Source organism: Manduca sexta, chromosome 1, assembly GCF_014839805.1.
Source record: "Manduca sexta isolate Smith_Timp_Sample1 chromosome 1, JHU_Msex_v1.0, whole genome shotgun sequence".
Taxonomy (NCBI): domain Eukaryota; kingdom Metazoa; phylum Arthropoda; class Insecta; order Lepidoptera; family Sphingidae; genus Manduca; species Manduca sexta.
This window is the reverse complement of record NC_051115.1, coordinates 836,306-859,183: the sequence shown is the minus strand read 5'-3', so window position 1 is coordinate 859,183 and position 22,878 is coordinate 836,306. Positions and strand designations below refer to the sequence as shown.

Genomic DNA, 22,878 nt, shown 5'->3' with positions numbered 1-22,878 from the left:
GACCTAACTCAAAATGTATATATTTTCTGATTTTGTTAAAATACCTTCTAAATAATCTATTACCCTATGACGAAAAAAATACAAAATTATAGAATAATATAGAAACAAATTCTCACTTTCGATGACCGCCCAATTCACTACCTTCTAAATTGTTTTCATATCTTTTTCGTTCGTTTCCTACACATCATATTTATGCAGGTCACCTGTTCTAAGGGTGCGAAATAAAATGTTCGGATTTGTACATCTTGTTGTTTATTATAAAAATTCAAGGATTTTTTAATTCTAAATTTTAAATTATAAAGTTGAAGACAATTGTAATCCGACAGCTGCAATTAACACTACGCTAACATGAAAATCTCACCTTTACAGGAGAGATGTTTAAAGTGAAAAATAATATAAATTTTATGATACTAGAATTTTCTTAATGAGCGTTGACGTATATTCTATAGATACGAACGTCTATATAAACTATTTGTTCAAAATCTGAACTGAAATAACCAAGACGTCACTGTTATAACCTATTTATTCAGTTGAACAACAAATAATTTTACTTATTTGACTAATATTTTTGATTCAAATCCAGGTTTACACTTCTCGACTACGTATATCATGAACGCCACTCCGTACACAACAACAAGCTGTCAATATTGACTATACTAAAGTCAATTTGATTTAGTCCATTGAAATGTTACATTTTTTAGGCCTTACCTTGCGTTTTTTAGAGGACGCAATTTTATTTTTTTGAAGTGTAGGGGGGGTCAGTCTAAAGCTAAAACCAGTTTGTGTGGTCGCCACCCTTGTCCCACGGCCGCCATCTTGAAAATAGGGGTTGAAATGGTTTTTACGATGTATCTCTTAAACTATTTATCTGACAAAAAAAATATAAAATCATTTTTTGTTGCAAATTAAATTCTCTACAACTTTGGTTTAGTAACTTTTGTCGTAGAACTATACATAAAAAAGTTATAAGCGAAAATGTTAAGAAATTCATTGTTAAGCAATGTCCATTGCAACGTCATCAGAACGTGTGTTTATAAGGTTCATAATACTTTTTTTTGTACTCATTAATACCCAAATACCCAAGGGACCATTAGGGAACATAAGAACATCTGCCTGCTATTATTATTATTATTTCTAACCTCTTATTGTAATAGCTGATAATATTGTGTTGATGTTGTCGTTCAACTTATATCTTTTAGTTGTGCTACATATTTCTGTACGTGCGGATGTATTTTATTCTGTTTTTAATTCTGCAGACGATTTCGAATGATTTTAGACACGATTTTAACTTTAGTGAAAACTACTTTTTTTTATTAGCATTTTGACTTTTAAAAGTCAAAATGCTAATGAAAAACTTACTTACGACAACTTCAACACAATATTATCAGCTATTCTTACAATAATAGAGGTTAGAAATAATAATAATAATAGCAGGCAGATGTTTTTGTTCCCTAATGGTCCCTTGGGTATTTGGGTATTAATGAGTACAAAAAAAAGTATTATGTACCTTATAAACACACGTTCTGATGACGTTGCAATGGACATTGCTTAACAATGAATTTCTTAACATTTTCGCTTATAACTTTTTTATGTATAGTTCTACGACAAAAGTTACTAAACCAAAGTTGTAGAGAATTTAATTTGCAACAAGAAATGTTTATACTTTTTTTTGTCAGATAAATAGTTTAAGAGATACATCGTAAAAACCATTTCAACCCCTATTTTCAAGATGGCGGCCGTGGGACAAGGGTGGCGACCCCACAAACTTGGTTTTAGCTTTAGACTGACCCTCCCTACACTTCAAAAAAATAAAATTGCGTCCTCTAAAAAACGCAACCCCAAATGTAACTTTTCAATGGACTAATTAGACTGCAGTTCAATTTATTTGAACACAGTGACTGTTCGAAACGACAAATCTCGTACGTAGTACATACAGTTAATAAGTGTTTTGTGTAATTCAAGAGTTCTTAATTTTAAGGCAAAAAAAACAGATTTTGTAAGCTTATGACATATAAAGCAATAATAATTTTCACCGTAACGGAAACTAGCCATAAATCGAATTAGCGTAGTGTTCATTGCTGGTAGCGATCTATATCTGATATCTTATTGGTTGGATCTGTTGCCTAACGGACAACGATAAGTCACTTTTTTATCGCGAATAAACTTGGACGAAACTTAGCTTAATTTTAGGAAGCTTAAATTATACTTTAAGCAAATAATCCTAATGAAAGACATGAAATACTAAAAAGGTAATTCAAGGACATTTTCTTATTCTAATTACCCCTAAGTGTGTCCGGTGGATAGCAAAACCTACCTTATTGAGTGGTGAAACGGTGTAATTCCGCCTGTGATCTTAGGTCAACAATAAGATCTATAGTTTTACATTCCATTATTTATAATAACAAAAATGTAATATTAACTGTAACTAAATAAAAAATTACTTTTACACGAAAATTAGGACTTAGATTACGGTTTAGGTTAGGGCGGCCTATTCCGTCTACGCGGGCATATCCGTCTATTTGCAATTACCGCCGTTCTAATGGAAGGATAGCTTTGATAGCCTAGTATACTGCAGTGCTAAGCTAAAAAGCGGTATCTCAAAAAATCAAAATCTTGATTTTTGTCGTCAGATAGCTTAAAGAAATACCCATCCAATGAACTTACTTAAATAACGGTATCTTGTTTAGAACTTGTTAAAAATACCTTAAAAGGGTGTCTCTATCTTAGTTTTACATACAAAACTATATTTACAAAACTTTGATTATCTCGAAATAAGGTTTCCCTGACATACCGCTTTTGCGCTTAGCACGACAGTATAGGTAAATTGACGATTTTTGCCTTTCTTACCTATACGGCTATTGAAGCTATCCTTCCAATAGAACGCCCGTAAATGCAAATAGACGGATATACCCCTACAGACGGAATAGGACCTGCACTTAGTTGCCTTATTTTGGTCATAATTACATTCTATAATTGAATGTGTAATTTCGAAAAGGCCACATGTCCGTAAATATAAAAAGTTTAGGGAATGGAAATTTTCTAAGTGTAAAAAAAATTATTTTTGGCTTAGTTTAATATATATTAAATAATAATATCGGCCCTGTATTATATACTGTCCCACTGCTGGGCACGGGCCTCCTCTACTACTGAGAGGGATTAGGCCTTAGTCCACCACACTGTAGTGCGGGCAGACTTCACACACCCCCAAAATTCCTATAGAGAACTTCTCAGGTATGCAGGTTTCCTCACGATGTTTTACTTCACTGTTGGCTTATTAGTATTTGGGTTCAATTAGCAATAAAAATCACAGAAGTTTTGTTATTTGTTATTATATATACATTTCCCGATATAGATCTAGAAATTGTATTTAAGGGATGTGCCGTCTTCGAAATTACATATTCAATTAACATTCCGTTTTATCGCTACTTAAAAATACAAAATAAATCTAAACATAAAGGAAGTCATTATAAATATACATTTATAAAATCTTTTAATTTTCAACAAGTTTTGATCGTTCGCACAAGTAACACAATATATAGTAACTGTTTGTTTCTGCTTATCATGCAAATAATTTTAGAAATGTCAGAAGTGTGTTTGGGATTTGAACCTGCGGACATTCGTCTCGGCAGTCAGTTCCACACCCAACTAGGCTATCGCCGCTCTTACGTTTAATATGAGTTACATTGGAGAGATATAAATAGTTGCTAACAATGGACTGAGTCAGCTGCGATAGGAGATATACAAATGTTTGTATTGCTAAGTTATAATAGTGAGGAAGTCGGAATTTCAACATAATTTATACATATTATAATACAGTCCCCTTTTCTATCTGCCTGTATGTTATCGATTTTCTCAAAATCTACTAAACGGATTATTATGAAATTTGGTATGGAGATAGTTTAAGACCCTGGGAAGGTTATAGGGTACTTTCTATCCCGGGAAAATATATAGCTCCTAACTCCTTCACACGGGCCAAGCCGCGTGCAAAAGCTCAGAGATAAATGACTGAGTTCTGAGGAGTTTTAGGATATACTTTATATCCGTCTGGATAGCGACCGCACACAAGGTGTTAAAACCCGCCATAGTGGCTCACGTGAGCGTTCCGGGATCAGCCTGTGTATATCTGATTCAAACAGGTATAATTATATCGACTGGACTGGAAACTAAATATACAAAATATATCCTACCCCCAGTAGAATCTAAAGTAGGATTTTACACTATCAATCAATTAGTATAATCTATATCAATAAAAATGAATCCCTATTTCCCTTGGTCACGCCATCACGCGTGAACGGCTGGACCGATTTCACTATTTTTTTTTTGTTGTTAGTTATTGTCCGGAGAAGGTTCTTATGAAAGAAAAAATTCAACAAATAGTGCGGAAAATTTGAAAATTTAAGAAAACTTAACGAATATATTAATTTTATATAACTGTCAGTTGTTTGAAATAACTGTCAGCGCTTGACAGAATGCGCGCTGCAAATTCATAGTTAAGACAAGACAACGTCTGTCGGGTCAACTAGTTATATATAATTCTTACTGCCTTGGTGGTGTAGATGTATTTAGTGTGCAGTACAATACAGCTCTGAGGTCCCAGGTTCGGGTTGTAGTTCAAACAAAGTTTTTCAGTAAGGTATCACTTTCTCTTTTCCTTTATCATTATTACTTAGTTACATCATTCACAGTTGTATAAATTTATTGTGAAAAACAAGTTTTGGGTTATAATTGTGTTAAGAAACCTCCTTTGTAGCATTAAGTTTGTATTATTGCAACCTGTTTTGTGTGTAAAAATAAAAATAAAGTGATATTAGGGTTTTCCGCTCAGTATTAAGTTGGAGTCTGTAATTCATGCTACATATGGCAATAAGCATGCCCTTAACGACAGGCTTGGCAAAAATAAATACCCTGGTTACACATCACCATACCTCTTTTGAAAGGAGTGTTTGTTTCGAAAAATTTTGTAACAATATTTGTTAGAAGTAGACACAGATTTTGTTATACTAACTTTGATAAAATTTGGTACAAAAGAGCAAATCCTGGAGTATATAGAAATATATCTTGGACACGTGGATTATGAACTCTTGAGAAATGTGAATGGATTTAAGAAGAAACTTTACAATTAACTTGTTATGAATTGAAACCAGGATTAAGAATTGCAGGGTATAGGCTTATTGGTTAAACAAACTACCTGCCTGATAACAAATAATAAATAAAATACTGGTGGTAGGTCTCTCATATGTGAGAGTCCGCTTGGGTAGGTCGCACTGCAATGTCTATTTCTGCTAAGCAGCAGTGTGTATTTACTGTTGTGTACCGGTTTGTAGGACATTGTCTTTTAAACACAACATTACAATTACATTGGTAACCAGTGTAACTACTGGACATAATAAGAGTTAATATCTCATGTCGTAGGATGGTGAGCGCAGTGGAATACCAAACAATACTTTGTAATTTGTCATTCACCTAACAGGGTGTTTCTACTTTTTATGCACGGTTGTATTGCTTAACATCAAGCGAATGGAAAGCTCATCTCATCATACAAAGCAATACATAAAAAATACTACCATTATGGAACAATATTTAAAAACTATTGAAGCCTATTGGGGTACCTAATAATGTAAATAAAATATATTAAGAAACTAGTTCACATAACATTTTAAATATATTTTATACTGTTAGTGGTAAATGCTGTGTTCACCTATTAGTAGCACACATATCAGATGCTGTACCTTATAGTTTTTTATAATATTGATTGATGTAATATGTAGTGCTGTTGGTGTACCTTATTACAAATAAATAAATAAATATACTAAACAATATGGAATTTCGCTAATATATCAAAGATTTCTTTATAAACACTTCATGTTACTTGTGCGAGTCAAATCAGCTCATTTACATACATAATATTTTGCATGACAAGCAGTACAAATCCGAACATGGCTAAACTCAGCAAATCACAGTACATACGTTACAATGTAAAAAATCAGCGCAAACTGTGCAAAATGCACAAAATCAACGTAAGCAGGTCATCTCGTCTGTTCTTTTGCTGCTAGCGATAGCGCTTGGCCTACTAAAACCCTATCACCTGCAGCCATGTCGAATTTGAAGTCTTTCGGAGCCTCAAACAACAGTATTATCGTACTACCCATATTAAATTGCCCAAATAAGTCGCCCTTTTGATACGTAACCTGTAAATCCGCTTCGTTGACCCTGTTCCGTTTGCCTTTCGTATTAGTCCGTAGTTCTGGGTCGGAATATATTTCTATTGATCCAACGTTGGTCGCTCCGACTGCCGTCATGCTGAAGAAGCCATATTTCCATTCCCCGACGTACACCGCTCGTTCATTCATTGTAAATAATCCAGGAATTAGTCTCGCTAACCATGGATTCACTGATAATAATTTACCAGAGAAATGTCTCCGGAACGTTGCTGTCCAGTTGCACGGAGAGTGGAAACGATGGTAGTCTCCTGGAGCCAAGTATATTATACATTGATGTAGTATATTCTCTTTGTTGGTCAATAAAGAATTGTAATAATCTTCAGATTTCTTCTTAGACCATTTATTGTCACCCAAAAACTCTTCCAGACTGTAAGTGACGCCTTTAACTTGCTCTATCTTGTCTGTGTTCGCCGGCCCGCAGTTTAATACCACCCCATCGCACGGTGAAACACAAGGGGAAGGCGCGATGTACCTGGCACCCTCTCTGAGCGGTCTCGTAAAGAAAGCCGACAAACTTTTATAATAACTCAAGTCTGTCACCGCCGCATCGTTCAAATTCACGTTAAACATCTTCACGTACGTACCGTAGACGAAGCCGCGCAATGATACAGGCAATTCGCATGCCGCAATCTTCCCCCATATTCGACTTGTGACTCTAAAAGGGAATAATTCGTAGAAACGAATTTCCACTTTAGACACTTCGTAATTGATACTTGCTCGTATGTAACACCATCCTACGTAAATAACACTTCCTAAAGGCATCCACCGAGTGAATATAGAGCGAAAATTTAGCCATTTCGTCTTTTGAAGATTAACACTCTTTGTTTGGTGTACGGAGCTCGTTTGCCTAAAAGGTCGGTGGGGACGCAACCGTTGCTTGAAAAGCGGATTCATAACTGGAAGGCAGCTCCTAATGCGCGTCGGAGGAAACATTTTCGATTTCGCGTCGATTTATAAATATATCTTTTTGTTTATCTTATTTTTCGCGACTCGTGCCGTAACGTCTCGTCCGCAACGGCACAGATAATAAAATTAATTGCGATGCGATTTGAAATCTAAGATAGTCCGACGAAATTACATAATAGCGTAATTAGCAAATTACGCAATCGATTCCTAACCTTAATGCATTGCAGTAAGGATAATAGTTATCTTTACTGTTACCATGGGTAACGCTATTTTATCGGGGCGGTAATATGAAAGCGTTCTGAAACATCAAATGACTGTCACTAATTATAATAATAATTCACATACTAAAGAAAACTAACAATTAAATATAATATGTACCAAATGTGGGAGTAATAACCAAATACAATAAAAGAATAATTTACAAAGAAAGACAGTATCAATATTATTTATCAACATTCAACTTCTTTAAGGTTGCATATTTACTTGGTAATGTTTCTAAATGTATCTACCACAGAAGCAAAAGAAACGGTAATTTTATTTTGTAAATATTTATTGTAAAATATTTATTAGGGTTTAAAAAGCATGAATTCAGTAGATTCACGCAGAAATATTTTTGTAATCAACTTGTATAGTTCTTTTGTTGTTTTAACGCAGTAAATAATTTAAAAAACGTATAATTATTTTTTCAAGACGAAAAAAACCTCCTAAATTAGGTGACAGCTGTCAAACTGCCGATGGCCGCGTATCCAGCCTACTAGAATGAAAAGTAACACAACTGTTGACGTTATTATCAGTTTGTCCAATTTTTTTCCTTTTATTTTTTTTCCCGCGTTTATTTTACAATTCCATGTCATTGATTTGCGATGGCGACATTGATACGAATAATAAGAGGAAACAGTTACAAAGACGCAAAAATAGTACAAGCCTTTTGGGCAAAGATATCGCGTTTGAAAAAGAATTCAAAGGTTTCGCAAAGGTGCCCGTTGTGCTGCTCAATCGTCACGACATCAACGGCTACTTACCTCCCAAAGGTACAAAGCAGTTGTTAAAAACATCCCCTGTACATTTGAGACGTCTCTCCCAAATATGCTCGGTTAAACTGAAGCGAGATGACTTGGACACTCTTGTAACGTCTCTAATCCCTAAACGCAGGGATTCGGTGAGTTCTGATTCTGATTCTGAAATAATTGACGTAAATATGGCAGCAAGATGTAATATTTGCGAGAAATTATACGCCAATAACAGAAAATTACAGAAGCATCAGTCGAAGAAGCATATGATTGTTTATGAGAAGCCACAGAAGCGCGTCTCCTTCTCCGACCACGTAATAATTCACGAAGTGAAAGAATACCACAAATGTAGGAAATGCTCGAAGATATTCGAAGATTATAAATCTCTAAAGTGTCACATGAAAAGATATCATAAGAAGCGTAAATGCTACATATGTCACTATTGTAACAAGAACTTTGTCGACCGAATGTTCTTTAAGGTTCATATTAAGTTGCACTGTGATGTCTGCGGACTGTACCTTCAGAACAAATCCAAACATGCCGAACACAAGAGGACAGTTTGTCGCACATTCAAACTTCACCCTTGTAAGACGTGCAATGAATCCTACTTCAAGTTCATGGACTTGAAAGACCACAGCTACGAACATTTAGGCACGTTTTTTATTTGTGACATATGTAAGGACCAATTTCTAACAAAGTGTGCCATTTCCCATCATGTCTCGTTCTTACACTCGAAAGAAAGACCGGTAACATTATACGGTATGAGGAATTTGGGTACAGAGCGTTTGTATTTATGCAATTTTTGTGACGAAAGCTCTGTAGACAAAGATGTGATCGAGGCTCATGTGAACCTCCTCCCAGACCTAGCCAACAGGGCCATGACTGGTTACAAAGACTATTATTTCTGTGATCAGTGTCTCAAGAAGTTTGACACTGAAACACATATGCTCCAACATAAATGGACACATTTCTTGAAGACGAGCGATAATTCCCAAGAACGAGCGGAAACAAAGGTCAAATACAATTTAAATCAGATTCCGGAACATATGAAGCCTAAAGTGGTGTTGGAGAGGTTGAAGTTGGAGAAGATTCAGGGTGTGCAAACTGTAACGAATGGGATTAAAAAGTCCGTTCTTAAATCGAAGAATTTGATGCCTAGACATCGGTGTGAGGTAAGAATGTTTACAATTTACAGCTTGATTAAAACTACACACACACACATGATGCATTTATCTCCAAGGAGTATGCAGTATTGCAACCAGGGCACCTAATTTTCGCCAAGTGTTTCACATGATGTGATATGCGAGCCTATCGCCATATCAGACACAAATACCAGACTCAGGCTCATATTGAGCAGAAAAACCCAAATATCACTGCCCGACCTAAGATTCGAACCCAGGATCTTAGAGCGCCGCCGTACCACCCATGTAGTACAACTATGCCATGGGTGCAGTATTAAAACTATTAGAAGATTAAAATAGTTCTGTTTTACTAATAAGACTTAAAGACCTAAATATCTTCCCAAACGTTAAATAAAATAACCTTTTATTATCTAAACAGGATACACAAAATTTTGCATTGTTGAATTAGAAGTTGAAAAAGAAATTACTTAATATACTGGTGGTAGGACTGTCATATTGGGAGTCCACTTGGGTAGGTACCACTGCAGTGTCTATTTCTCCCACCAAGTAGCAGTGTATATTCAATGATGTATCCTGGCTTGAAAAACATTGTAGTCAGTGTAACTACTGAACATAATGAGACTTACCATCTCATGTCTCAGGATGGCGAGCAATAGAATACCAAACAATACTTTGTAATTCAAGGTATTGGATGGTGTTTCTCGTGTCTAGTATCGTTTACCATCAGGCGAAAGGCAAGCTGATCTCCTCATTCAGAGCAGTAAAAAAAAAAGAACTTTTATATGATGCCCCTCATTTAGACATGCCTTAGGGCAGAGACCTTGTCTGGCTGCTTCCAGCAGACTCTGTCTGCCTTAACTCTCATCCAGTAAAGTCCCAGGGACTAACAGATCTCGTCCTCCCGGTGAACATGAAAACGTGCAGTGCACATATTATAAAGAAAAACATTTTATAATTTAAGAAATTTAATTTAAATTCCTTTACATTTACAGAATTGCGGAAAATATTACTCATCCAGATTCTGCCTAAACCGTCACATTGAGACACAGCACTGCGATTATGAAAGCCTTCGCTGCAAAGTATGCGAGGAGACGTTCGTCTGGCCGTCACTCCTGCGCAATCACAAGTGCATCCGCCTCAATCACCCGGAAATGCCGTTCGACGACGCCCGACCGGAAATACATTTCGACAACATGCAAGAGCTAACCCAGAACGGTTTCGATGATTTGAACATAGATGAAAGTGATGATTATATGCATATAGTGGATTTTGAAGTACCTGCGCCTGTCCAGTGCGATTATAGTACTAATAATGGCGAGAAATATGGACAGTTGAACGGTTTAGGATATAAGCTGGTTATGCAGGAGGTGCCGATTGAGTTTTAAGGTAAGGTAGTAGGATTTTGTACATTATATGTAACTGATTAAAGTTGATTTTAATAAACTTTACACACCAAATACATGTTAACGGTAGGAATGAACCAATCAAATAACTCATCTGTTTGTCAATAATTGTTCTAATTGGTCAGTTTTAAATCGGATCTGATTACAAAAGATTCTTAAAGGAATTGGCCATGAATGGGTAATTTCAACTAAAATTAAGTAAATTTGTTTGCCATCTCTATTTTACAGTTGATTTGGCACTTAACTTTTTTTAGAACTATATTAATAGATGCTCAGTTTTGCTCTTAAATGCGATATCAGATGAGATGCTGTCAAATTAAATTCAGTTCAAGATAGTCTTGGTTTAATAAATCTGTATTAAAATCAGCTACAATGATATCTTAAGTCACAATATGGGACTGATTCTGATAGCTGAGTTTGGTTTATTTAATAGCTCAATACAATGAATGTCTACTTGAGATGCTACTCAAAGGTGAGATTGTTTTGTTAATATGGCTCTTAATCTGTAGTTGCATTTATTTTGCTGACATGAATAAAATGGCCAATTAAATGGTCTAATCACTAGACTTCATGTTATATTATTTTCTCTGACTTAAAAATTATGGTATCAATGAGTTTTTATGCAACTGAATCAGGCAAACTTGATGCATGCTTCATGATATGTGTTTGCCCTTAAATAGTAGCTTATTGGAATATAAAATAGATTTTTTTGTTTACACTCTATTTGCCTCCTTTGGGGAGGGAATAACATTTGTTATTTGTAAATTGATATATCAATGAAGGCATTAAATTATTAGGAAATTATGTGGTATGCTATACTTGTAAACTTGAATTTAGAATATGTCTACATCAGGAATGGCGAACCTTTAATGGTTAACGTACAATTATTTAAAAATATAAATATAACCTGTAACATGCTATCCAGGAACAATTTTATCTATCCGAGTGCCCCATTTTATTAACTTTTTTTATGGCCCAGCTATGTATTTTTTTTTATCGTGCCTCGGCAAAATTGCTTTGAGGCCGTTCAAGTATTACGTAACGCAATTTGGAGAGGGGGGGGGGGTCATGTAAACCGCTACGATGCGTTACAGGCGCAGGGGGGAGGGGTCGAGATTTTTTATTTAAAAAAAATCCATTGTTACATAAACGCGGAGGGCGTGGGTGTACAGGAAAACGTTACGGCGCGTTACATGGGGGGTGGGAGGGTCAAAAATCTTCAAAAATTGCGTTACGTAATACTTGAACGGCCCCTTCTTGCACATGTTAAGCGAAGTCCAAAGAAAGATACATGTACAGTGTTTGGCATATTTCTCGCGTTCCCTAATTATTTTTTCACGTGCTATTGGTTCGCCATCGCTGTTTACATAAAACATCATTATTGTATGAAGCATGCCTATAATTTTAGGTTCTGTACACGCAATCAGTACATACATATACATACCTATTTTGTTGAATAGTTTGGTTTCATTATATTTTGTGTTAACGTTCTATTTTAATCTGTAAGGTGTGAGTGTAAGAACGAGTATAATTTTATGGCTACTTTAGTGAATTCATTTATATTAAAAATTGCATTTATTAAAAAATGGCGAATGCAAGCTCTAAACAATCAAGCATTCTTGACAGTCATGACATCAAGCTGTCAAAGCACGTTCTTGCACTCACTTAGCTAAATGTGCCAACGCGAATGCATAAGGCCGGTTTTGGACGATGCATTCATATCAATATATCAAGCATGTTGCGAATTGACTTATGTATTATAGTATAATTGACAGTTCATGTGGTCTATGTGTTGAGCATTTATAGGCGTATTCTTAACATCCTGCTACAGAATTTAATGTTATATGCATCGTCTAAATAAGGCCTAAATTAGCTATACCTATCAAATTAAGTTGCGTCCACACATTTTAAGATGTAACTATGTATTTCCCGTGTTCAGGAAATCTTGACGGTGGTTGTTTATTAATTTTTATGATTTTTTTAATGTAAATAAATATATACTATCTGTATTAACATTATAAATGCAATAGTTGAGATGTTTGTTACCCAATCACGGTAGAACGGCTGAAGGAATATGGATTTTATTTGGCATAGAGATAGATTTTAGTTTGAAATAGCACAAAGGCTAGTTTTAACTCGGAAAAACTTTTTAACATGGGCGAAGCCTGTTACTTCACAAGCAGATTACATCAAACACAATTTTTTCGATATATTTGAATTCCTTTATTATAAATAGCTTTTTTATTGAAATTAGTAAAAACTGAAATAACTAGTATATATATAACACAGTTAACATTTTAGACAAATTCTGTTGAAATAAAGTTAAATTGTAATTAAACTTTGCACCTTTTGATATAATACGTACATAAAAATGCAGCTTTTTTCACAGCAAGTAGGTTATATCATTACATACAAGATGCCACTAATGAGGTTTTTAATGTATACTCTAAAGGGTCATTTTGACATTGCGTTATTAAATGAAACCAAATACTCGTTTTCACCTTTGCTGACATTGTGCCAAAAATCATACTAACGAATATTTTCACAAAAAAATCCTGGTTTTAGTTTTCTGATTTTTTGATAATTTTGTAGTTTAATGCGAATATATCATGTGCGTGAGTGTATTTTTGACTGAAAGAATAATGTTGCTGCGACGAATTATCTTAAGGTAGTCAAATTAAAATTAATTTTGATTATTTATTTTTTTTTGTTCGAAACTTACATTTTTTTATTTTACATCTACGGTTCAAGAAACTTATTGTAAATTGTTATTTCCAAGTAGATAAGTATGTGTCTTCGTTTAGCAATGCAATGCCAAAATGATCCTTTATAAATCGTTTCATAATATGTATGTATTTTTAAAGGTATTTGAAGCCACGTTTGACACACCTTAGGTAAGGATAGCGGTCTATCGCTCAATGCAGTTAATAAAATTATTACTATATACAATATAATAATTAAATGTAAATAGTTATATAAAATGACACTTTTCAAACCAACTCCAAAAGGGAAAGGTTTAACTACTCCTTGTATTTATAGCGATAACTTTTCACCCCATAGTCCGATTTAAATGATTCCTTTTGAGTTTGATTGCGTATGGCTTTGTAATGGTCCCATTTTAATTTTATTAGACCTTGATCTTTAAATATGCGGAGGAGAACTCAAAATCAAATAGGATGATTCTTTTTATGTGGGTTCATTTTACATCAGTCAATAAGTACACTTTGACGTCATTAGTGTAAGTAGGTGTGTAGTTTTAAAAGTCTTGTCTGCTGTAATATATTGTACATAGATTAACAGCTTAAGGCCTATGCATGTTTTACAACGCTATTTCTCAAGTACATCGCTCCACGCAGTTATACATTATTTTTAGTATAATACAAAGCCGAAATTAGTTTGTCGAGAATCAGTAGCACAATCCATTGCACTAATTTTAACATATGTTATATTTTAAGAAAGACAGAAAGAAAGATAAGAAATTTAATTTTGCAACAAACACAAGTTACATACACATAAACAAACAAGCGAAACAGACAAAAAAGGTCTTAAAACTATGTTTGTTACAAAAAAAGCACCAACTCAGCACATCCACGGGTGTTTTATCCCCAAAACATTAAAATTTGAAGTTGGTTATCTTTTGTACTGATAAAAATTCGGCGCATGTCGGTCGCTCCCTGATACCTACTACTACAGCCAACCGTTACAAGCACCTTTCCCCACCCCGCGGCCCCGCACAAGTCCCGCTCGTTCCTTGTAGCGGTGCGGGCGGCGTGCTTAATCTATCAATTCCGCCTGAGTTTTCTATTTTATTTCCAACATAATCATATTACTTACAATTTAATTACAATGTGCTCAGTTATAAAATGCATTATAAAAATATAAGAACTAACTATATTAAATACTGGTACCATTATTGCACCAGACCGTAATTCTGTTCTCGCCGTCAAGGACCACGCCACGTTCCCCGTCCCCCCGACCCTTCTAATAGGTCCAGCCCGCGTGCCGACGAATACAGTAACGAATAGTTAGTACGCTCATCCCATAATCGTTGTTGTCTCCATTTTAACCTACTGAAATGTATATCCCGTGTTAGTGTATATATCTGAATTTGGCCAAGGTTCATTATAAGGATTAGTCTTGATCGTTCCTCTACACTGCGCCTCTTCATTCTCGTGAAGCTATGCTTCCATAATTCTTCACCTTATTTTTTCTTCATCAATATCAGCCCTGTATTATATATTGTCCCACTGCACGGGCCTTCTCTACTGTTGAGAGGGATTAGGCCTTAGTCCACCAAGTTGTAGTGCGGATTGGTAGACTTTACATACTTTCGAAATTATTATGAACTTCTCAGGTATGCCTTCTTTCATATAGAGAATTTCTCAGGTATGCAGGTTTCCTCACAATGTGTTTTTTCACCGTTAAAGCAAGCGATAATTCACAAAGAATACACACATAACTTTAGAACAGTCAGAGGTGTGTTTGAGTTTTGAACCTGCGGACATTCGTTTTGGCAGTCCGTTCCACAACCAACTAGGCTATCGACGCTTAAGTTTATTTTTATTAATTACCTGTAATACGCTTATCATAGTTACATAAAGTGAAATCAGTCTGAAATAGTGTTAATTTATGATATAACAGTATTTTATACGTTTTTTAAACATATTCCATTAATGATTTCTTATGTTTACGCGAATGTTAGACATTGAAATAAAACTATTTACGGATTTTTTTTTATTTTGTAAGTATAATTATAAAATGTAGGTAGATATTGTAACAGACTTTTCGGTCGATCAACACCTCAGTCCCAGCCGATCATGAAGGCTATCTTTGAAACGTAAGAGGAAATAATAATATAAAAATTCGCGATAAAATCCGGAAAATAGTTTTATTTCATAAAAATTAACTAAGGGCTAACCGTGTAGGTAAGTCAACGGGAGTAAGACTATGTTGTGGATGAGTACACAATTTAACTGTCTTCTAGAGGAAAGAAAGGCTTTAGCAATCCCATTATTGACCTTTGTTCTGCTTTCCTACATACATTTTTTCAGAATTAAGACTAAAATCTAGCTATACTTGGTACTTAACACTGCCCATGTCAGCCTATAATTTTTTAGCTTAATTTTTGCCTTTTCTTTTGTAAATGATTTATAGAAAATTCCTGTTTCTTTTTCACTCTCTTGATAAATATAATTTTAATATATTAAATATAAATGTATTACGGTGCTAAAAATAAAACTCAAACATAGATGAGATTGAGAAAAAAGCACACTGAGGAACAATGATTTTTAATAAAAAGGTTTAATTGCGTCGCAAACGGTCTTCTAGAGGTACGCTAAGCATTAGTTTCGCGCACGAATGTTCTGCTAAATTTCCTATATACTTACTTCTGAAAATATGGACATGCTCTTCTACTTTCATCTGTCATATTTGTTTTTTTTTTTGCTTTGAATGACAAGACGAGCTTGCCGTTCGCCTGATGGTAAGCGATACAACCGATGAACAGTAGAAACACCATCCTATACCTCGAATTACAAAGTATTGTTTGGTATTGCAATGTGTTCGCCATACTGAGACGTGAGATGTTTAGTCTTATGTCCAGTAGTTACACTGGCTACAATGTTCTTCAAACCGGAACACAACAGGAACTACATACTGATATTTGGTGACAGAGATAGCCATTGCGGTGGTACCCAGCAGGGCTCTCACATATGAGAAACTTACCAGTCATATTGAAGTTTGTTATAATAGAAAATTATCTCTGTGTTCGATAGTTATTTTGGAAAGTCGAGTGCATTATAGGGGCATCTTCACCTTTTTACTAAAATATCGTCGGTATAGAATATAATTGATATAAACGCAGCATTCACATTATGTATTGATGAGTAACAGTTTGATCAAACAATGTAATATTAGCATCTCGGTGTGTTCAGCGTCCCCAAAATATCCAGTAATGAATTAATATAAAACTTCCATATCGGTGAGAAAGACATTTATTTCTTTGAATTTGAAAACTTATGTATATTGGTAAGCGAATCTTGGTATCGCCATTCAATTATTTATAGTTTTTATACAACACCATCTATTGGCATATCTATGACAATATTTATTTATAATTTAAATTAATACATCATTGAACACGGTGCTTGATAATATTTTTATACGAGCATGGTAAATTGACCCCACTGCACCTGATGGTAAGTGGAGTGGTGTCCAATAGAGTGTCGACTGACGAGAGATTACTCCTCGACAATCGACACAATTTTGCCGGCCTGTTGGAATCGGATATACATAAGCTAATCCCGGAACGTAACACTTACGTGAGCCACTATCTGGTTATAACATCTTGTGTACGGTGGTCGCTATCCCGGCGGATTTAAAATATATCCTAGCACGAGTCTCAAGACGCTTTTTTTTGTTAAATTATCTAAACTAACGTAACATTTAAGCGATTAAAGGATCAAAAAAGTATTTCATAAATTATTTTCATATTTGAAATTATTTTAAAAAGCTATGAGAATGTTTACACTGGGTTGTGAACAGTCGTAGAGTTATTTTTTATTATGTCCTTTTTAAGTCACCTTAATCATAGGTCACTGTATATTTTATTGTTAGTTAATAAATAATTGAATAAAGGCAGTTCTTTATATGTTTGCTTATTTTATTTTGCTTGTTATTTCAGTTCTCATAGGCCTATCAAATGTCAGTATTAAATTAAGTTTTGCCCTCTATGCTCTGTCACCCTCGTATTTCGCATGGTTGATTGAGGAATATACATGGAATAATGATTTTTTTCTCCATACGAATACCATACCTTTAGGAATGTAGTTGCTTTCATATTTTTTTTGTGCCTACACGGCATAGTAACCTCACTACACCTGATGGGAAGTGGAGTGGGGTCCAATACAATGACTAGCGAGAAATGATTACCCCTAACCAGTTGACATATTTATGCCGGTCTGCTCGGACCGGATATACGCAGGCTGATTCCGGAACGCGACACCTGGGCCACTATGGCGGTTTTAAACACTTTATGTACGGTAATCGCTATCCTGATATAAAATATACTCACAACCATCAAAGTACCTTCTAAAAACTCGTATACTATTATTGCTTAGGCGAGGCAACGTTCGCCTGTTGAGTACTCTTAGACGGGGCAACTATTTATGGCATTAAAATTAAATTATTTTTCGGATTTCATCGCGGTTTTAATTATTTTACTTTTCTCCCGACGTTTCGAAGACTGCAGCCTTCATGGTTACGGGGGGACTGAGATGTTGTTCATCAGCAAAGTCAAAGTAACAATATCTACCTACATTTGAATAATAAGAAAACTAAAAATATTAAACCGCGATAAAATCCGAAAAATAGTTTCATTTTAATGTCTAACATTCGCGTAAACATAAAAAAATATTTATGGCTTTTCAAGAAAGTTACTTCGTCTAAATGAGGCTTTAAAAACCCGCCAATGTGCGCCGAAACATTTTACCGCGCTTATAAAGAAGCTTACGTTTCTGCTGATATCGATGATGGGCATTAAATGAATTAAACTAAGAAATGATAATTTATTAGGTAATAAATTAATAAGAACTGACAGTACGAAGTCTGTCAACATACGTATAAAGAGGAACCATCATTAGGCCAACATCGTGGACCAAGGCCTAATTCTTTTCATCAGAAGGGTCCGTTGTCCACTAAGGGGACAGTATATAGCTGATATGAATACAAAGTAAATAATCATCTTAATATAAGTATTAGTAAGTTATGTAGACGTGTATTTCAATTTATGTTTTATTTATTATAATTTTGAAGTCATTATAGATATTAATTGTCAATATGGATTGTCATGCTAACCACAATTTTCATTGACAGTTTGTAGTTAGCCTAAAGCTGCATTTTTTTAAATAAATCGTGACATAGGAATCCATAATTATCTAGATTTTAAACTAATTGGACTACTTTTAAAGTAATTTGTAAATATAAAAATAATGTAATAAATTTAAGTTATGTATAAGTTGTAAAAATATAAAGAAAACTATTCGAAGGATTTTAATTTGTTTTATTTTCTGTTGTTTATTACATGTTATGCAATATGCACACTGAATGAAGGGACGGCCACCGGGCCACAATCCTTCATCTCAAAGAGCATAACAATACTACGGAAACTTCATCAGATTCTCTCCCACTTCAATGTGCGGTTTTTTTCGTATTTTGGACCCCACAGTCAACACCGGAGGAAACTCGCGAATGGGGTAAGTACTGGAATCCTCCGGCTTAGCGACTACAGGGCCTTAAAGGAAGATTCGGAAGGAGTTGAGGAAGGAGAAGGAACCATCTAGGATGGGCGGACGCAGGAAGGAAGGAAAATGTTCGCGACTCTTTCATAGGCTTCAATGTGAACTTACAACCATGATGTATACACATTTGACTATGTACCTCTGGCCACAACAAATGTCCCGTGTGCATTGGTTTCTCGATCAATCACAAATTTCAAAACTAAACAACATTGATATATGATTCGCGTTTTATGGTCATTCTAAAGGGGCTAAATAGGTTAAAATGGCCTATCCCTGTTGCCTACATATGCTATGAAGTGTTCCATAAATTTAAAATTAGGAATACATAGCACAAGTTTACTCTAATTTACAACTTGCTCTCTCGCTCAATTAGTAATAATTAAAAATAAGAAAAAGCAATACTTAACAAATGTTATAGGTATGTTACGTATTTTAACACATTTTTCATTTTACATTGCAGTACAAACCTATACAAATACTCACTGAATGTTTTATACATGCCATCAGCATGCCATAATTAAATTGTTGTATATTCTAAGGAACATATTTACTTCATAAATAATAAATGTCTAATATTGTCGTATATGTTTTTTTTATTTTGCTTACAAACAAATCAACAATACGAATATTTCCGAACGAAGTTGGGCGTCGTCTAGTAGGGATGGGTACATAGTTTTAAAAAACCGTAAATTAATGTCACTAGCAATAGCAGCTCTTTTGTGGACGGATTAAAACATTTCTTATCTATTAAAATATACACAAAACATACTATTATATAATTAAATATAATACAGGTATTTTTAAAATACGTAACCGCTATTTTTTTTTATTGACCTCACAAACCGATCATTATCTTACAAAAACCGATCTGCATTTGGCACACCTCTAGTTGCAGCGGATTGCTGTCATTGTGGGGAGTGTTTTGCAGTGTTATTATTTTATGAAATCAACAAATTGTATTATTTAAACTTATTAATTCTAATAATTACCAACTGTGAATCATTATAACTAACGATGTGGTAATTGTTAGTACATAGTGTGTAGAAACAGATAAGTTTAATAACTTCCTGTGGTCAATAGTTTTTTGTTTGACCAATTATCGGTTGATAAATCATGTCTGTGAGCGAAAAAGTGTCTTTATCGGATGCCCTGAGCAATGTTGATGTGTTGGACGAGCTCACTTTGCCTGGTAAGCTGTTATAATATTGATTTATCCATAATATATCAATGCGTAATGTTTGTAGGCGCGGCCGGATACCATTGGTATTACGTACGGTGAACAATTTAATGAAAAGACTGCGATTTGTTGACGGCTATGATTTTTTTCGAATATAAAAGTCCTAATGAGTATTTTTTGTAGGTATGAAGTAGGTAGACTATATATTTAGCCATGGATTATGTGTTCCAAATATTGTAATTAATACTTTGCGGTTTCTAAATTAACTTCTGATATCCAAACAAGTTTGTAAACTTTAATATATTTACTCAAACGACTTTTATCGCTTAAGGGGTAAGCAAATGTGCAACTGGTGCGCTATTCACTGTGCATATTAAATCCCATGATGTAATGAGTGTGTTCCTATCGTCATATCCAGCATAAATTTCCGACTCCAAGCTGATACTGAGTAGAAAAACCTAATATCACTGAGTTAACCAGGGTTCGAACCCAAGACCTCAACACTGCAGTCATATTGAAATACAAAACTAATGAGGCAGTCAGTTTAATATTTATGATGTAAGATTATAATAGAAGTTCAAAACACACACTCTTTGCATAGTAAAAAATATTTTCAGTATAACTTATAAAAAAAAATTCATGTTGAATTGATAACCTCCTCCTTTTTTTTGAAGTCGGTTAAAAAATTTCACAAAGCTATGCTTAGTTGTAAGTACTGTAAGTCAAAACCCGCCATCTGGCCTCTTAATAAGGTTTAAAATAGGAGCCGGTGATGTTTTTGACAGCTATTTAAGCAATTCTTAACCACCTCTTAACGCTAAAACAAGCTTATAAGTATGACTGATAGTTCGGAAATATTACAAAGTATAAACAATTAGTTGATTATCAGTGGCGGCTTTTGGGGGAGGCGAACCAGAAAACCGCCCGGGGCCCTCGCGCATACAGAGGCTCGCGCGTTGCCTCGCAGGACCCTTTTTTACATTCTTACCGACGAGACTGTTGAAACAGGGGAACTCTGCCCGGAGCCTCTGTTTCTTTTTGCTTTCGCCTGGGGCCTCGCGTCGTATAGCGCCGCCACTGTTGATTATCTATCTTATAAATATTTGGGAATTTTCTGGGCCCCTTTGATTAATTACCTTTAAGAATCCTATTTGGCGATTTGTCGCCATACATGGGCGCCAAGGTTAATTTTAGGGAGGTGTATTTCAACCAGGGATGTTATGGTTATGAAATTTCGGATACGGTTACGGATATGTAAGTATTTCGGATTATGCGGTAGTTTCGGATAGTTTCGTTTACGGATATTAGATTACAGTAAAATAAAATATTATGTAATTCAGTAGGCGATGATTCCTAACTATCGTTCGTCGTCATCGCCGATTATTAAGTATCGATGAACTAATTGGAGGACATGGGTGTTCGGAAAACCTCTGTGTTTTAATTTGAGATGAACTTGCAGTGAAGTAGCGCCACCTCCTCTCCGTGAAAAGTTTTTATCAAATTGTTTACATTTAGCAAAATCAATTTAGTACGTAACACAACACTTTTCCTTCAATTTATTAAATGACCTATGTACCTACTTACTTCTAAATAAAAAAAATACTATTTATGAATGAGGTTAAGTATATTATGATTAAAAATAACAAACTAACTATATAAAATTCACGTAGCGCGTGAGCGGTAAAACAAATATCTGTAGTAACATATTATCCGTAACTTATCCCAAACTTTTGTAACGGATATGGCTACGGATATATTTTTATTTCGGATATCCGATAGTTTCGATTACGGTTACGGAGCTCCATAACAACCCTGAATTCAACCTATACACTATACTACACAATATAATTAAGTATTATCTTTGAAATTCAAATTATGCAGGATTTTAAAAATGCTTTATCATAAAAAACCTCTGTGGTCGATAGTTTCCATTATTGCAGATTTATTCAGTGACTTATTTTTTGTGATTTATTTGTAAGCAGAGGGGGGCATGTGCATCTACTTTCACTCCCCTGCGATGATATAAAAATAGGGGTTTAAGTTCACATTATTCACAGAAATTTAGATTATGAGGTTCTTTATCAATAGATATGTTGTTGAAGCCTAGTCAAGAGTATTTTAAGCATCTAAAATCCTTTAGATGAGCAGCCGTGCATAGAAGCGGCGCCATGCTCGATCCTGTACCAGGCGAACTTCGACACCAACTTCGAAGACCGCAATGGCTTCGTCACGGGCATCGCCAAGTACATCGAGGAGGCCACTGTGCATGCCAACCTGGTAAGCATCATTTTGATATAGCTTTACTATCAAACCACATACTTATTGGTATGTATGCAGGTTCATTTTGTCGTTACGTTACTAGATGAATACTTATCTTGAAAATACTACTACAATAAGTTACTCGAATTAGATGTAAAAAAAAGGAATAACATAACAAATTCTGGAGTACTTTGCAATTTTTTTTTATTTATTAATTCATTAACAATACAAGTTACAAATGGATTTCATTTCACCGCTACCAGTAAACCTAAAAGAGTTTGTCTTGGCACCTAATATTCGAAGCTAAATCAACAATAGATTCAACATAATCGCTGATGTCTCATCATCTACCAGTGACCGATCTAAGCCGAGGTTTGTAACCCGTCAGTGGGTCGCCCTCAGCATAGTCACTTAATTTTCAAGTCCAGTGTCTTTGTATAAGCCAACCCTGCCAGCGCCCCCC

The 22,878-nt window shown here is 34.9% G+C and overlaps 3 protein-coding genes across 3 annotated transcripts in view; 2 read left to right on the top strand and 1 right to left on the bottom strand.

Moving 5' to 3' along the window:
* Nucleotides 1-4,508: 4,508 nt before the first annotated feature.
* Nucleotides 4,509-7,340, bottom strand: LOC115452825 (phosphatidylserine decarboxylase proenzyme, mitochondrial). The gene has a single exon (XM_037443803.1). The coding sequence runs from the start codon at nt 7,152-7,154 to the stop codon at nt 6,027-6,029; it is 1,128 nt and encodes a 375-aa protein (XP_037299700.1). The 5' UTR covers nt 7,155-7,340; the 3' UTR covers nt 4,509-6,026.
* A 500-nt stretch (nt 7,341-7,840) lies between these two features.
* Nucleotides 7,841-14,650, top strand: LOC115452826 (zinc finger protein 62 homolog). Its single transcript, XM_037443843.1, has 2 exons — nt 7,841-9,309; nt 10,272-14,650. The coding sequence occupies exons 1-2, from the start codon at nt 7,975-7,977 to the stop codon at nt 10,662-10,664; spliced, it is 1,728 nt and encodes a 575-aa protein (XP_037299740.1). The 5' UTR covers nt 7,841-7,974; the 3' UTR covers nt 10,665-14,650.
* Nucleotides 14,651-19,870: 5,220 nt separating this feature from the next.
* Nucleotides 19,871-22,878, top strand: part of LOC115454079 (cytoplasmic FMR1-interacting protein) — a 35,037-nt gene continuing 32,029 nt past the window's right edge. Inside the window, 2 exon segments of the mRNA XM_037438185.1 lie at nt 19,871-20,168; nt 22,297-22,433. Of these exon segments, the coding sequence (XP_037294082.1) occupies nt 20,093-20,168; nt 22,297-22,433 (213 nt within the window). The 5' untranslated portion in view covers nt 19,871-20,092.